Source organism: Erythrolamprus reginae, chromosome 7 (assembly GCF_031021105.1).
Source record: "Erythrolamprus reginae isolate rEryReg1 chromosome 7, rEryReg1.hap1, whole genome shotgun sequence".
Lineage (NCBI taxonomy): Eukaryota > Metazoa > Chordata > Lepidosauria > Squamata > Dipsadidae > Erythrolamprus > Erythrolamprus reginae.
Genome location: NC_091956.1, coordinates 38,655,029 through 38,669,529, shown reverse-complemented (window position 1 = coordinate 38,669,529; position 14,501 = coordinate 38,655,029). Strand labels below are relative to the sequence as shown.

Below are 14,501 nucleotides of genomic sequence, written 5' to 3'. Positions count from 1 at the left end.
GATGCTGCGATTTCACTGAGGCTCCCCTCGCTGGGAAGCACCACCTCCGGACTTCCGTTGCCAGCGAAGTGCCCGTTTTTGCGCTGCTGGAATTTCCCTGCTGGGATTCCCCTGCAGCATCACAAAAACACAGATGTCCGGAGGTGGGGTTTTCCATGGAGGGGATCCTCAAGGGGATCCCAGCAGCGCAAAAACGGGGGCTTTGCTGGCAAAAGGGGTGAATTTTGGGCTTGCACGCATTAATTGCTTTTCCATTGATTCCTATGAGAAACATTGTTTCGTCTTACAAACTTTTCACCTTAAGAACCTCGTCCCGGAACCAATTAAGTTTGTAAGACAAGGTATCACTGTAGTTAGTTTTACAGTCCTAGATATGGGCATTTTCTGGAAAAAAAATTCCAGGGCCAAAATTTTCTATTTCATATAAATTTGGCTGTTTCAAAATAGTACAGTCATACCTCGTCTTACGAACCTAATTGGTTCCAGGGGGAGGTTCGTAAGACGAAAGGTTCGTAAGACGAAACATTGTTTCCCATAGGAAACAATGTAAAGTCAATTAATCCGTGCAACCAAAAAAAAAACCCCGCAAAAAAACTCTGCCGCCCGCCTGTCACCTTTTAAAACAGCCTGGGGGCTTCTCAGCGACCTCCCGAACGCCGAACGCCAAACCCAAACTTCCGGGTTCGCCGTTCGGGAGGCCGCCGAGAAGCCCCCAGGCTGTTTTAAAAGGTGACAGCCGGGCGGCGGGGCTTCCCAGCAGCCTCCGAACGCCGAATACGTAAGTTCGGGTTTGGCGTTCGGCTTCAGGAGACGGCTGGGAAGCCGCCCGGCTGTTTGAAAAAGTCACAGCCGGGCTGGGGAGCTCCCCAGCAACCTCACGAACCCCGAACTTTTGCCGAACTTCTGGGTTTGGGAGGTTGCTGGGAAGCCCCCCAGCCCAGCTGTCATGTTTTAAAACAGCCGCGCGGCTTCCCAGCAACCTCCCGAACCCCGAACTTTTGCCAAACTTCCGCGTTCGGCGTTCGGAGGCTGCTGGAAAGCCGCGCGGCTGTTTTAAAAGGTGACAGCCGGGCTGGGAGGCTTCCCAGCAACCTCCCGAACCCCGAACCCGGAAGTTCGGCAAACGTTCGGGCTTCGGGAGGTTTCTGGGAAGTCCCCCAGCCCGGCTGTCACGTTTTAAAACAGCCGCGTGGCTTCCCAGCAGCTTCCCAAAGCCAAACGCCAAACCTGAACTTCCGCGTTCGGCGTTCGGAGGCTGCTGGAAAGCCGCGCGACTGTTTTAAAAGGTGACAGCCGGGCTGGGAGGTTTCCCAGCAACCTCCCGAACCCTGAACCCGGAAGTTCGGCAAACGTTCTGGGTTCGGGAGGTTGCTGGGAAGTCCGCCAGCCCGGCTGTGACCTTTTAAAACAGCCGGGCGGCTTCCCAGCAGGTTCCCAAAGCCGAACGCCAAACCCGAACTTCCGCGTTTGGCGTTCGGAGGCTGCTGGAAAGCCGCGCAGCTGTTTTAAAAGGTGACAGCTGGGCTGGGAGGCTTCCCAGCAACCTCCCGAACCCCGAACCCGGAAGTTCGGCAAACGTTTGGGGTTCGCGAGGTTGCTGGGAAGTCCCCCAGCCCAGCTGTGACCTTATAAAACAGCCGGGCGGCTTCCCAGCAGCTTCCCGAAGCCAAACGCCAAACCCAAACTTCCGCGTTCGGCGTTCGGCGTCTGCTGGAAAGCCGCGCGGCTGTTTTAAAAGGTGACAGCTGGGCTGGGAGGCTTCCCAGCAACCTCCCGAACCCCGAATCCGGAAGTTCGGCAAAAGTTCGGGGTTCGGGAGGTTGCTGGGAAGTCCCCCAGCCCGGCTGTGACCTTTTAAAACAGCCGGGCGGCTTCCTAGCAGCTTCCGAAGGCCGGTTCGTAACTCGAAAAAAGTTCGTAAGAAGAGGCAAAATTTTTCTGAACCCCGGGTTCGTATCACGAGTTGCTCGTAAGACTAGGGGTTCGTATCTTGAGGTACCACTGTATAATACTTCATTGTTTGATTACCTATTCAATACTGTTTCTAACATTCCATGCTTCTAACACTTAACATTAATAAAATTAATCTGAACACCAAAGATGTTTTTAAAAAAATCTTTACATTTAGTGTTCAAAGTTTATAAACCACCACCCCCAAAAGCAAATAACATAGACTATGGATAACAAGATGAATAGAATAAGTGGAAATATCTTCAGTTATAAAGCAAAGTCTCCTGGAAAACATCCCTGAAAGCTTTCAAATTCAAAATGTACGAAAAATACTATCTTACTATTGAGAATGTACATGAAAAGCACATGATCAATACTGTGTAAGAATATAATAAATACATCCCATTTAGCCCAGTTTGTAATGGGTATGTTGGTTTATCAAATATAAGAAGTGGGAATTGTCTTTTTCTCTTTCTTTGCTAGCAGGTTTGACTCAACAAAGACACCATTATGATTTAAATGGTAGGCGGATGTTACTGTATTTTCCCAAAAATGTGGCATGTCCTGATATAAAGCCCAATTGTGCTTTTCAGCACATGGGCTAAAATAAGCTTTGCCCCCCCAATGACTTTCTGGGGAAAGGGGGAACATGCCCCACGCACCCCACATACCCTTACCAAGGCGCATTGCTCACCACCTACTCTTGCCAATTTGTTCCAAGGCCCCCACTCTTTCCTCGGAGAGAAAGGTGGCGGCGGCAGCAGCAACCTACTCAGCGATTGAACTCATGCCCAGTAGCATGGTGATTGGCAGTGGGAAAGAGCCAAGGTGGAGCCCACCGAGAGTCGCCCACAAGCCAGAAGTGCAAGGAAGCAGATCCCAGGGCGGATGGCTGGAAGGGCTCTTTCGCGTCTCTCCCCATCATGATAGCAGATGGGGTGCCCAGGGCTCTCCCCCTCCCGCTGTGGCCTCAATCCCTGCCTCGCCTCATCCTCACAGGCAGGTGTGCATTTCAAAATGCTGCTGGAGACAGAGCCCATAGGAGGTGAGCCTGTCCCATGGGTATGTGCAACACTGGTGGAGGGAATTGGTAAAACTGCCTGTGCACGCCCGTCTCTCACTTGTGCTCTCTCTCTCCCGGTAGGGGGTGCTCTTTTGGTGAAGGAGCTACAAGTGTCAGGTAGGATGCACGTTTCATGGTAGGTGCAATTTAGGGGTTTCAGACGGGGTGGGGTTCAATCAAACTTCTTGAACTTGTGAGATGTTTTCCTTTATAATGGGTTTCCCTGGACCAAATGCCGAGAAACGCAACAGAACTACAAGTCCCAAGTAGAATGCACATCTTATAGTCCAACACGTCCCACCTGCCAGAAATGAGTTTCTGCGAGACTCGTTATGCCACTGCCGCTACCTTGTGGAGGAGGACTCTGCAAGGCTTGTTGCAGAGCCTTGCAGAGGCTCGATCGGAAGCACTACTGCAAAATTCAACATATCAGCACAGCTTAGAGGGGCAGGATGCCAACTGTGCTGGTATGATGAAGCTCGCAGCAGTCCTGCAGTTCATGCATGCAACAGCACAACAATCCTTGCAGAGTTCTGTTCCACAAGGTGGTGGGCCAGCAACTTGGCCAACACCAAGAACAAGGAGGGGAGACAGCAGTGATGGAACATCCAGTCCCATGCTCGTCACCTATTACGCCCTCAAAATAATAACACCCATTTCTGATAATAAGGCCAAGGCCATATTTCTTGTCTTGTTTTCAGGCAAGCATAGTAAAATAAACTGAGCCCCTCAGTATTTCACTTGTATTTTAATATATAGAGAGACCCGAGTCTTTTACTTTCTGATCAATGGAGCTACAAAGAAAAAAAAAGTAGAAAAAAACAATTTTTTAATAAATGTATATACATTTCTTGGAAAATGTTATTTAAATATATTGGTAAATAGTATTTAAAATATATTAAAGAGTCCACTGGACTTGGGCAGCCAATGTAATAATTCAATTAGGAATATTTCTTTTTCTACGTATAATGGAAGAATATACTGTCACTAACAGCATTAATTTTTTTTTAGTATTATTCAACTATTTATCCATTTATCTTCTCCAGATTAATGACATTGTAAGGTACCTGGTTAAATGTCCAGGCCATACTGTGGTTGGGGCTGTGTGGATTTCCAGAAGCAACAAACATCTCATTGAAATTCCATGATGATTTAGATGGCTGCTGAAGTCTGCTTTACAAAAAGATGTAGAAAAATCAATAAACTTCCAATAGGATTAAAAAAAATAAAACAAAAAGATTTTAAAGTACAAATTTTGCAAAAGTGATTATGGCATTTGCATAGCAGTAATACAAATAAATTATTTCCATTCCTTGTTTTTGCTATTTTTTTCAATTTGCACACATACATTCCACCCACCCAAACCTCCAAAACAATTTGGCTTTGCATGAACAAGTACAGGTTTACTTCCCCCATATAAAGATCCTATTTGTGCTACTTATATACTTTACTGCTGATCTCTGTAACCGTTAAAATGTAGTAAATGTGAATAAATTAAAAAACCAACAACTAATTAAAGTTATTACACTACAAAGGTAAGTTGTAATAGCAGTGATAATGTAAAATAAAATTAATAATGAAACTAAAATAATATTAACAATGCCATTTAAATATTTCAAATGAAATGAATAAAGATGGCAAGAACCAAGTATTAAACTAAATACTCCAGAGATGTTTATCTTATCTCAGTAAGTTTTGGAACAAAAGAGAAAGGTATTGTATTAGGCTGGCCCCATAACTGGAAAACATTAGCTCTTGTTCTCCCCCCACCATTCTCATTTAACAAAATTTGCTCTCTCTTTCTCTTTTGTCTATAATAGTGGGTGTTCAGCTGCTCCAAATCTGAATTGTGAAATCAAATCTTGATGATAACCTATAGCATTTGATGATCTAATAATCATCAGAAAGCTAATGGAAGGTTTTTGATTCTATATAGAATAGGTTCTGCAAAATCCTGGGATGTTCACATATGCAGTGGTGAGTTCCCACTGGTCCAGTCTGGCATGGGTGCACTGGTAGCAGCCCACAGGTAATTTCACCAGTCCAGTCCCAGTCCCTGGAGCTGCATTTTTTTTCTCGAATTTTTATAAAAATATTTTTCAATTTTGGAGATACAGTTATACCTCGTCTTACGAACCTAATTGGTTCCAGGGGGAGGTTCGTAAGACGAAAGGTTCGTAAGACGAAACATTGTTTCCCATAGGAAACAATGTAAAGTCAATTAATCCGTGCAACCAACCCTCCCCCCCGGCAAAAAAACGCTGCCGCCTGGCTGTCACCTTTTAAAACAGCCTGGGGGCTTCTCAGCAACCTCCCAAACGCCGAACGCCAAACCCGAACTTCCGGGTTCGGCGTTCGGGAGGCCGCCGAAAAGCCCCCAGGCTGTTTTAAAAGGTGACAGCTGGGCGGTGGGGCTTCCCAGCAGCCTCCGAACGCCGAACGCGGAAGTTCGGGTTTGGCGTTCGAATTCGGGAGGCTGCTGGGAAGCCGCCCGGCTGTTTAAAAGGTCACAGCCGGGTTGGGGGGCTTCCGAGCAGCCTCCCTCACCCCGAACTTTTGCCAAACTTCCGGGTTCGGGAGGCTGCTGGGAAGCCCTCCAGCCCGACTGTCACCTTTTAAAACAGCCGGGCAGCTTCCCAGCAGCCTCCGAACGCCGAACGCGGAAGTTCGGGTTTGGCGTTCGGCTTCGGGAGGCTGCTGGGAAGCCGCCCGGCTGTTTTAAAAGGTGACAGCCGGGCTGGGGGGCTTCCCAGCAGCCTCCCGAACCCCGAACGTTTGCCGAACTTCTGGGTTCGGGGTTCGGGAGGCTGCTGGGAAGCCCCCCCAGCCCGGCTGTCACCTTTTAAAACAGCCGGATGGCTTCCCAGCAGCCTCCGAACACCGAACGCAGAAGTTCGGGTTTGGCGTTCGGCTTCGGGAGGCTGCTGGGAAGCCGCCCGGCTGTTTTAAAAGGTGACAGCCGGGCTGGGGGGCTTCCCAGTAGCCTCCCGAAGCTGAACGCCAAACCTGAACTTCCGGGTTCGGCATTCAGAGGCTGCTGGGAAGCCCCGCCGCCCGGCTGTCACCTTTTAAAACAGCCGGGGGGCTTCCCAGCAGCCTCCCGAACGCCGAACCCGGAAGTTCGGGTTTGGTGTTCGTAACTCAAAAAAAGTTCGTAAGAAGAGGCAAATTTTTTCTGAACCCCGGGTTCGTATCTCGAGTTGTTCGTAAGACGAGGGGTTTGTATCTTGAGGTACCACTGTATTTTGTTTTGGATGAGGATTTTTTTAAAAAAATATTTATTTTATTTATTGCATTTATATGCCGCTCACTCCAAAATGGGCTCTGAGCGGCTGAATTTTGATTTTTTTTATTTTTCTCCTTCTGAGCATCCGGAGAAGCCGACTTTCGGCACTGTACATGTGGCAGCCTTTGGGTCTTTTTGCCATGCTGTGCAGGAGGAAGCAAACTGGTAACGAGGTAAGTCATAACCCACCCCTACTTCCAGGGTCCCCCGTGCCCCTTTTGGCTCTCAGGGGATTTATGGCTCTGCAGGTGCTGGTCAGCAGGGAGAGAGCTGGTTTGGTAATCTTTGTAGCCATGTGGATACAAAGTTTGCTGGGCCACCTTCCAAGTCCCTGCCGGCCAACACCTCACGATAAAAGTTGCAGGCATAACAGGGAAAGTGGGGAGCAGCTTGACACGTTTGCAGCCACCTGGCTATAAAGTTTGTCGGGCTGCCTTTCTCTCTTCCTGTTGGGAAGCACCTCCTGAAGCTCATTCGGAGCTTCTCGGCTGGCACATGGTACTATTGCCAAGGTGGGAGTGAAGAGAGAAGTGCCAAGGTGGGAGGGAATAGAGGGGCATGGGGGGTTGCTTGCAGTGATGCTTCCCACCTTTCCAGACATGCCTGAAACTTTATCGGGAGGCGTTGGCTGGCAGGGAGAGAGGGAGCTGGTCCGGTAATCTTTGAAGCCATGTGGCTGCAAACTTAGCTGAACTGGCTTCCCTGTCACTGCCGGCCAGCACCTCCTGATAAAGGTTGCAGGCATGCCTTTCTCCCACATAGCCATAGTGAAAATTAATGTTCTGTTATTGCGCTGAATGAGAAGCAACCACGCACAAAAGCAAGGCTTCTTTGCCAGCCTCCCAAATGGCAAAACATTAATTTTCACTATGACTAGTTGAGAAGGGGCATGCTGGAGTGTGGCTCACCTGGGCAGTAGCTGCAACAAACACAGGAAGAGAAACCTTCTTGCCTTTGATGGTCTTCTCCACTGTTGTAATGCATCAGAGGCGAGAAGAGTTCCTCCTCCTGGGGATGGTTGCGGTGACTTGGTGGTGGAGTTGAAGTAGGCATAGCTCATGGTCGGCTCCGCTACCTCCAGGTGGGAGAAGAGGGGAAGGAAACCTGTCCCCAAAAGATTGGGGCTCCCAAGAAGTGGTGCGGTCTGCCCAGCCATCACGTCTCAGCTCATGGTCTTCAGAAGAGGTCCAGCGAAGGAAAACCAAGCGAAGCAACAACAACCCTGCTTATTTCCCCCTACTTAGCCCCTCTTCTCTTTTTTGCCCTCTTCACATGGCCTCTAAACTTTTAGGGACACCACCTGGCAAAACTCACATCAAATGTTTGCTCTCCATCCTTTTGATATGGGGCTGCCTTTCTATTTTTGTTAAGTGTGCCCGAATGGCCAGGAATGCCTGGTGACGACTGCTGAAGTCTCTCAGCTGTTCTTTTCCTCCCAGCCCTCCCTCTTCTTCTTCAGCAGTCTCCCCTACATCCCAAGCATCCCATCTGCCTCATCTCCATGGCTCTGCTTTTTGCAAAGAAAAGAAAGGGAGGAGGGGAGGAACTCTCTCTCTCTCTCTCTCTCTATCTCTCTCTCTCTCTCTCTCTCTCTCTCTCTCTGAGCCCCACCAATTCACTTGCTTGCTTGGTGGTGCCAGTTTTTGGAAAGTGAAGCAGAGTCAGGCGTGTGGGGAATTAGAACTGTCTGGGTTTTTGCACATGCCTAGCTCAGTTTGGAGCAAGGAGGTGGGTTGTTTCCTCCTGATCTTCCAGCATTTAACTCTGCTGTTCTATTCACATTTACTATACACTGTACTGTTCCTGGGTCCTTTTAGACCCAGACTAAAAAAATGTTGAACTTAGCTACTGTTAAGTTTTTTTAAAATACCTTTTGCATTTGTATATTAATGTGAACATTAGTATATGATCATAAACAAATGAAAAATGAAATGAAAAAAATAATGTTTAGTTGTTTATTTTGCTCAGAAAAGTCCTCCCCCCACCCGGCTGTGTGCAATTATGTTCCCGGGTCTATTTGACCCGGACTAAAAAAAATGTTGATTTTAGCTACTGTAATTTTTTTTTGAATACCTATTGCATTTTTCTGAGCAAAATAAATAAATAAACATTATTTTTTTCATTTCATTTTTCATTTGTTTATGATCAGGAATGTTCACATTAGTATACCAATGCAAAAGGTATTCAAAAAAATTTGAACTTGCAGCCTAATATAAAGTGAAAATAATTGCACACAACCAAGGTACCAATGCAAAAGGTATTCAAAAACAAACTTACAGTAGCTAAAATCAACATTTTTTTAGTCCATGTCTAGAAGGACCCGGGAACAGTACTAGTGTATAGTCATTGCGCCCAGCAAAAACAAAACAACAACAACAACAAAAAAAAAAAACCCACCCCCTTAGAAAGAACCCATCAAATTAGACAAAGTCATGTAATTTCAAGTTTCAGATATGCAGGAAAAATTTTTACAGGGTCTCAAACTTCGTTTCAGGTCTAAAAAGACCCGAACAGAAGAGCAAGGTTAAAGATGTTTGGGAGGTAGAGTGGGGATTATTACTGTGTTGTGGGGCCAAGTGCCTCTTTGGGGGCTTCTCTTTAAACATACATTTGGACACCAGTGATCCTGAACCCCGCATTACTCTAGTGCAGGGGTAGATGAAGTTGGCTCTTCTATGACACATGGACTCCCAGAATTCCTAGGTTGGACTTAGGTGACCTCCAAGGTCCCTTCCAGGTCTAATTTGTAACTAAAGTTATTGTGGCAATGGAAGCAAGAGGATCAAGGAAGTACACACACACACACAGTTGATGCAACAGGCAGCTGAAAATAAGCAAGCCACTGTCAGTCTGCCTATATTCAGTTTACTTCATTCAGATGACCAAGCTTCTTGAAAGAAGGAAAGAAGGCATTTTATCTCAGGCCTCCCACCCAGAGGCTTTGCAGAAGCAGACAGGTAGGCATGAATGGCAGCTAAGCTCCCCCTTGCACCACCACCAGTGGTCTGCAGGATTTTAAATTATGGATTTGGTGGTCCCTGAGATTGAAAAGGTTATAGACCTAGTCTATCATACTCTTGGGCAAAGCGTGTGAGCCATTTCCTCCTTTCAGTGGTCCATGAAAGTACATCTATAGTATGTAGATAATAAAGTTATAAAAGGTGAAGAACATTTTTACACATCTATACTTTGAGGCTGGGTGTGAAAAAAAATTGCTGGGAGGGAAGAGGCCAGGCAAGGCACTGTTTGACCTGAGTGACATTGAGTTGGCCACCCCCACCTGGTCACATGACCGGCAAGCCCCGCTACCTGCTCACATGATCATCAAGCCACACCCACAAAATAAGTGATAATAAAAAATTTAGGAACACTCCCATGATGTGTTGGTTTGTGAAAATGACTTTGGGATACAGGAAGAAAAACCACAGTCATGACAATGTTTACACAAGAGAGATCTCAGCATACAGCAGGAATGGAAACCTGCAAATAACTAGGAAAAGACCCTCCTTAGTTTTCTGGAAAGTAGAAGTAAAGGTGGGAGAAGGGAGAGTTGTCCTTTCAGATTTACAAGCTGGATACAAGATGCCCTTTTAGGAAGTCTGGATGAGAAATCAAAACCATGAGTATTAACACGATTTCTGTTTCAGGCAGGCTTCAACTTAAAACCACAATTGAGTCCAAAATTTCTGTTCCTAAGTGAGGTATTTGTTAAATAAGTTATGACCTGTCTTGCCACAGTTATTAAATTAGTACAGTAACAGTTAAGTGAATTTGGTTTCTACATTGGTTTTGCTTGTCAGAAGGTCACAAAAGGTGATCACATGACCCCAGGATCATTGTAAATATGAATCAGTGCCAAGCATCTGAATTTTGATCATGTGACTGTGGGGATCCCACAATGGACATAAGTGCGAAAACCAACATAAGTCACTTTTTTCAATGCCATTATAACTTTGAATGGTCATTAGATGAACTGTTGTAAAGTTAAGAATTACCCTACCTTGTTTCCCTGAAAATAAGAGATTATCTTATATTTTTGGGGTCACTAAAATAAACACCAGGGCATATTTTTGAGATAGGGTTTTTTTCACAGCCACATCGGAGTAGGAGATGAGGTGGATGGGGTGAGGATGGAGGATGAAGTGAGGCAGTGTGAGGTGGAAGACAGAATGATGCACCAGTGCCAGTCACTGTGAGATGATGGAGGAGTGGAGAATGAAGCCAGGCAGGGAGGAGTAAAAGAGAAAGCAATGAGAGGTGCTGTGATCACTAAGTGAGGCAGTAGGTGGAGTGGTGGATGAAAAAAAATTCCCCAGTCACTAAGTGAGGCAGTAGGGATGGAGGACGAAGCAAGATGGGGGAGGGCCCCATAGCCAGGCCATCAACATGCATTAACAAGCATCTGGCCTCACGGCAGCAGCCCATGCAGGATCGGCCTGCTTCTTCTTCTTCTTGCCCGCCACTACAATGAAGTAGAAGGCTGAGCAATGCACGGGTGCCACAGCCACTAAATAAGGTGGTGGGAGGGTGGAAGACAAAGCAAGGTGGTGGGAATGGTGGAGGATGAAGCAAGGCAGTGGGGAGATGAAGGACGAAGCGATGCATTGGTGTCACAACTACTAAGCAAGGCAAAGGAGCTGTGATATTCCTTCAATATACCAGGGTAATCCAACAGAAAAAACATATAGCCCCTCCCTGGTACAAAGCTGAAGGGATCAGATCTGGTGGTCTAGACTAGAGATAGGTAGTCATTCTTGCAGGAATCATTATTTGATCTATGATCTTCTCTGTGCTCAAGAAACTTCTTCATGCCTTTAGTGCGGTGAGTGCTGGCTGAATCCCAGACTAACAGGCCTCTTTGGCCACCTAGCACAAGTGGCAGCATTAAATTGACCCACTTTCTTATAACAGCTTGTGTGTACCAGGCTTTTTTGGCTTCAAGAACCTAAAATGCCTGAAAAGTTCAATCTTATTTTTCTTGTCCTTAGTGATGATTGGAGGTGGAGCTTTCTTTCCATCCAAACAAATTTCCAAAATACAGGTAACACATGCACTTTTGTAACCAGTGGAGGGAACGTAGATTGACAAAGTACTCCTCTGATCAATTGTCATTTGAGATCCTTTGACCCGTAGCAATCATGTTGGAGTTGGCATTTAGAAAAGTCGAAGCCAACAACAAAGAACTTGAATGCAAGTGCATGTTTAATAAGTTCAGTATCTTCCACCTTGAATAGTGTTGTCAGTCTTCTTAGAGACCATTCATATCACTGAAGGAAGCCATCCAGCCAGTGTTGTGATGCTCTGAATTCTGGGGATATTTCTAACTGTGGTGCCATTGCAAGGGCAAATTTATTTTATGTATTCATTCATTAGATTTATTTAAGAAATATTTCCTTTTATTTGTCCTCGCTTTCTTATCTATGATCTTTAGGGAGCGCTCCCTTGTCTAGTATTGATAGAGAAAATAACATTTACTGATTTATTTTCGATTGCCTTCCTAATCATGCCAAGCATGGAATTTGCTTTTTTTACTGCTGCTGCACACTGGATTGACATCTTCATCATCCCAAGATCCCTTTCTTGGGTTGTCTCAGAAAGCTTGGTCCCCATCAGTTGGTAGGTATAATTGGGGTTCTTTGCCCTGATATGCATAACTTTGCATTTGTTTAGGTTAAAATGCATTTGCCACTTTGTTGTCCACTCACTCAATTTCAAGAGATCCTTCTGAAGCACCCAACAATCAGTTTCACTTTTCACTACCTGGAACAATTAAGTGTCATCAGCAAACTTTGCTACCTCACTATTTACTTCTATATCCAGATAATTAAAGAATAAATTAAAAAGTAATGGTCCCCAAACCACTTCTACACCACTTCTCACGTCTTTCCATCCAGAGAATTGTCCATTTATTGCCACCCTTTGCTTCCTACAATTTAGCCAGTTACCAATCCAGGACAAGACCTCTCCTCTAATTCCGTGGCTGAAGAGCTTTGGTGAGGGACTTTGTCAAAAACCTTTTGAAAGTCAAGATATACAATATCAACTGGGACCCCTTTATCTGTGTGTTTATTTACACCCTCAAAGAATTCTAACAAGTTAGTAAGACATTATTTGTCTTTGCAGAAACCATATTGATTTTCTTTCAGAAATGACAAAACGGAGTTGCAAGCCTTCTTGGGGCTATTAAACTTTTATTCTGTCTTTTTAAAACAGAAAGCCACGGCAGCGGAACCCCTTCATAGATTACTGCAGAAAGGAGCAAACTGGAAGTCGGGAGACCAAGAAAGATTTGCCTTTAACCAAATAAAAAACCTTCTGTCTTCCAACAGTGTTATCGTGCAATTCAATGCCACCCTGGCACTAAGACTGACTTGCGATGCCTCACCATATGGGGTAGGCGCAGTATTGGCCTGATGGCTCTTAAGTACCCATTGCATTTTTTTCAAGGACACTCTCTAACACTGAACGGAATTACAGCCAAATAGATAAAGAGGCGCTAGCAGTAGTAGTATATAGTTGACCATTCCAGCTAGTGACCGACCATAAGCCCCTTTTAGGATTATTCGCAGAAAATAAGACTACACCGGCATTCATGTCCTCCAGAATGACCAGATGGGCGATTTTCCTAGCTGGATATAACTATTCCTTAAAACACCGGGGGGGGGGGGGATCAGCCATGCGGATGCATTAAGTCACTGCCCAAAAGCAGAAACCCTTAACGACCCTGCCCCAGTGGCTGATGTACTGTTAATTGAATTAAAATTAGTCACAGCGGAGGAAGTAGCCAAAGAAACACAGAAAGACCAAATACTCCAGTGATTGACCAATTATATACTTAAGGGATGGGGGGAGGCCACCCATCATGAGGAAGTGAAACAGTTCAAGAACAAACAACTGGAACTTTCCACCCTGAAGGGCTGCATTCTATGGAGAGACAGAGTGGTAATACCCCAAATATTAAGGGAAAGAGTGTTACACACACTGCATAAGGGACACCCAGGGATGGTAAAAATGAAGAGCCTGGCCAGAAGCCATTTGTGGTGGCCGGGACTAGATTCTCACATTGAACAATGGGTGGCCACCTGCACACCGTGCCAACAATCCAGACCAACTCCCCCACAAGACGTCACCAACAGAATGGGAAGCCCCTAGGAGGCCATGGTCCAGGCTCCACATAGACTTTGCAGGACCATTCCATTCACAAATGTTCCTCATTGTGGTCAACGCTTACTCCAAATGGTTAGAAGTGGTATTAATGAGTTCAACAATCACAGCAGCAACCATAAAAGCGTTGCAGAAATTGTTTGCCACACATGGGCTCCCTGACCTGATTGTGTCCGATAATAGGCCCTAATTCACAGCCAAACAAATGGAAGTGTTTTTGGCGGAGTTGGGCATCAGACATGCCTTGGTCTCGCCTTACTTCCCAAGATCAAACGGGCAAGCAGAACAAATGTTGAGGCTAACCGAGGAAGCCCTCAGCCAAGCTCAAGCAGGGGACTGGCAGACCAAGATAGACCAATTCCTGTTAGTCAAACACATAACCCCCAGCAGCTCCACTAACCAGAGTCCAGCGGAGGTCCTCATGGGGTGGAAACTCAGATCAAGCTTAGACCACCTCCACCCCTGTACACAACTCCACTGGATAAGTTAAAAGGTACTCTTGAAAGGTCTTTTGAAATAGGGGACAAGGTATATGTGAAGAACTTCGATGGGGGGTCCTAAACGGGTCCTAAATCATACTTTATAAAAATGAACAATGACTGCAAATGGAGGAGGCATATAGACCACCTCCGAAGCAGGCTAGAAACAACGAACACCTGAACATCACTGAATAAAGACTATTGCCCTTCACCTCCTGCAGGAAACAGCAATGCCCAGCGGCCCCCAACCCAGGACATTATAGACTTCTTACCTGAGAACCTTCAAGATTTCAGCGGGGGGAGCCGCGAGCTCCAGGAGGCCGGCGTTGGTTTAGTTAGCTCAACACAGGCCGTACTGGCACAAGCCAGACCAGCTAGGCATACCGAGGCCCGCGGAGAAGACAGCGAGCCGACCTCCTCTTCAGCCACTGAACTTTTGAATGATCTGCGCAGGACCAGTCGAGATCGGCAATGGCCAACCCGATTGGACAACTACATCACCTGGTTAAATGAGTGACAGTAGTCCGAACCTATGAGGAGAGGGGTATTATGTACTCAT

General features: G+C 46.1%; 1 protein-coding gene across 8 annotated transcripts in view; it reads right to left on the bottom strand.

Moving 5' to 3' along the window:
- The window catches only part of CC2D2A (coiled-coil and C2 domain containing 2A), a 445,922-nt gene that overhangs the window by 113,196 nt on the left and 318,225 nt on the right, over positions 1 to 14,501 (bottom strand). For 5 of the 8 annotated variants that reach the window (XM_070757365.1, XM_070757359.1, XM_070757362.1 and 2 more), the window contains one exon: positions 4,081 to 4,186. In XM_070757365.1, the coding sequence (XP_070613466.1) occupies positions 4,081 to 4,186 (106 nt within the window). The remainder of the gene's footprint in view (positions 1 to 4,080; positions 4,187 to 14,501) is intronic. The other 3 variants (XM_070757366.1, XM_070757363.1, XM_070757360.1) reach the window with 1 other exon arrangement.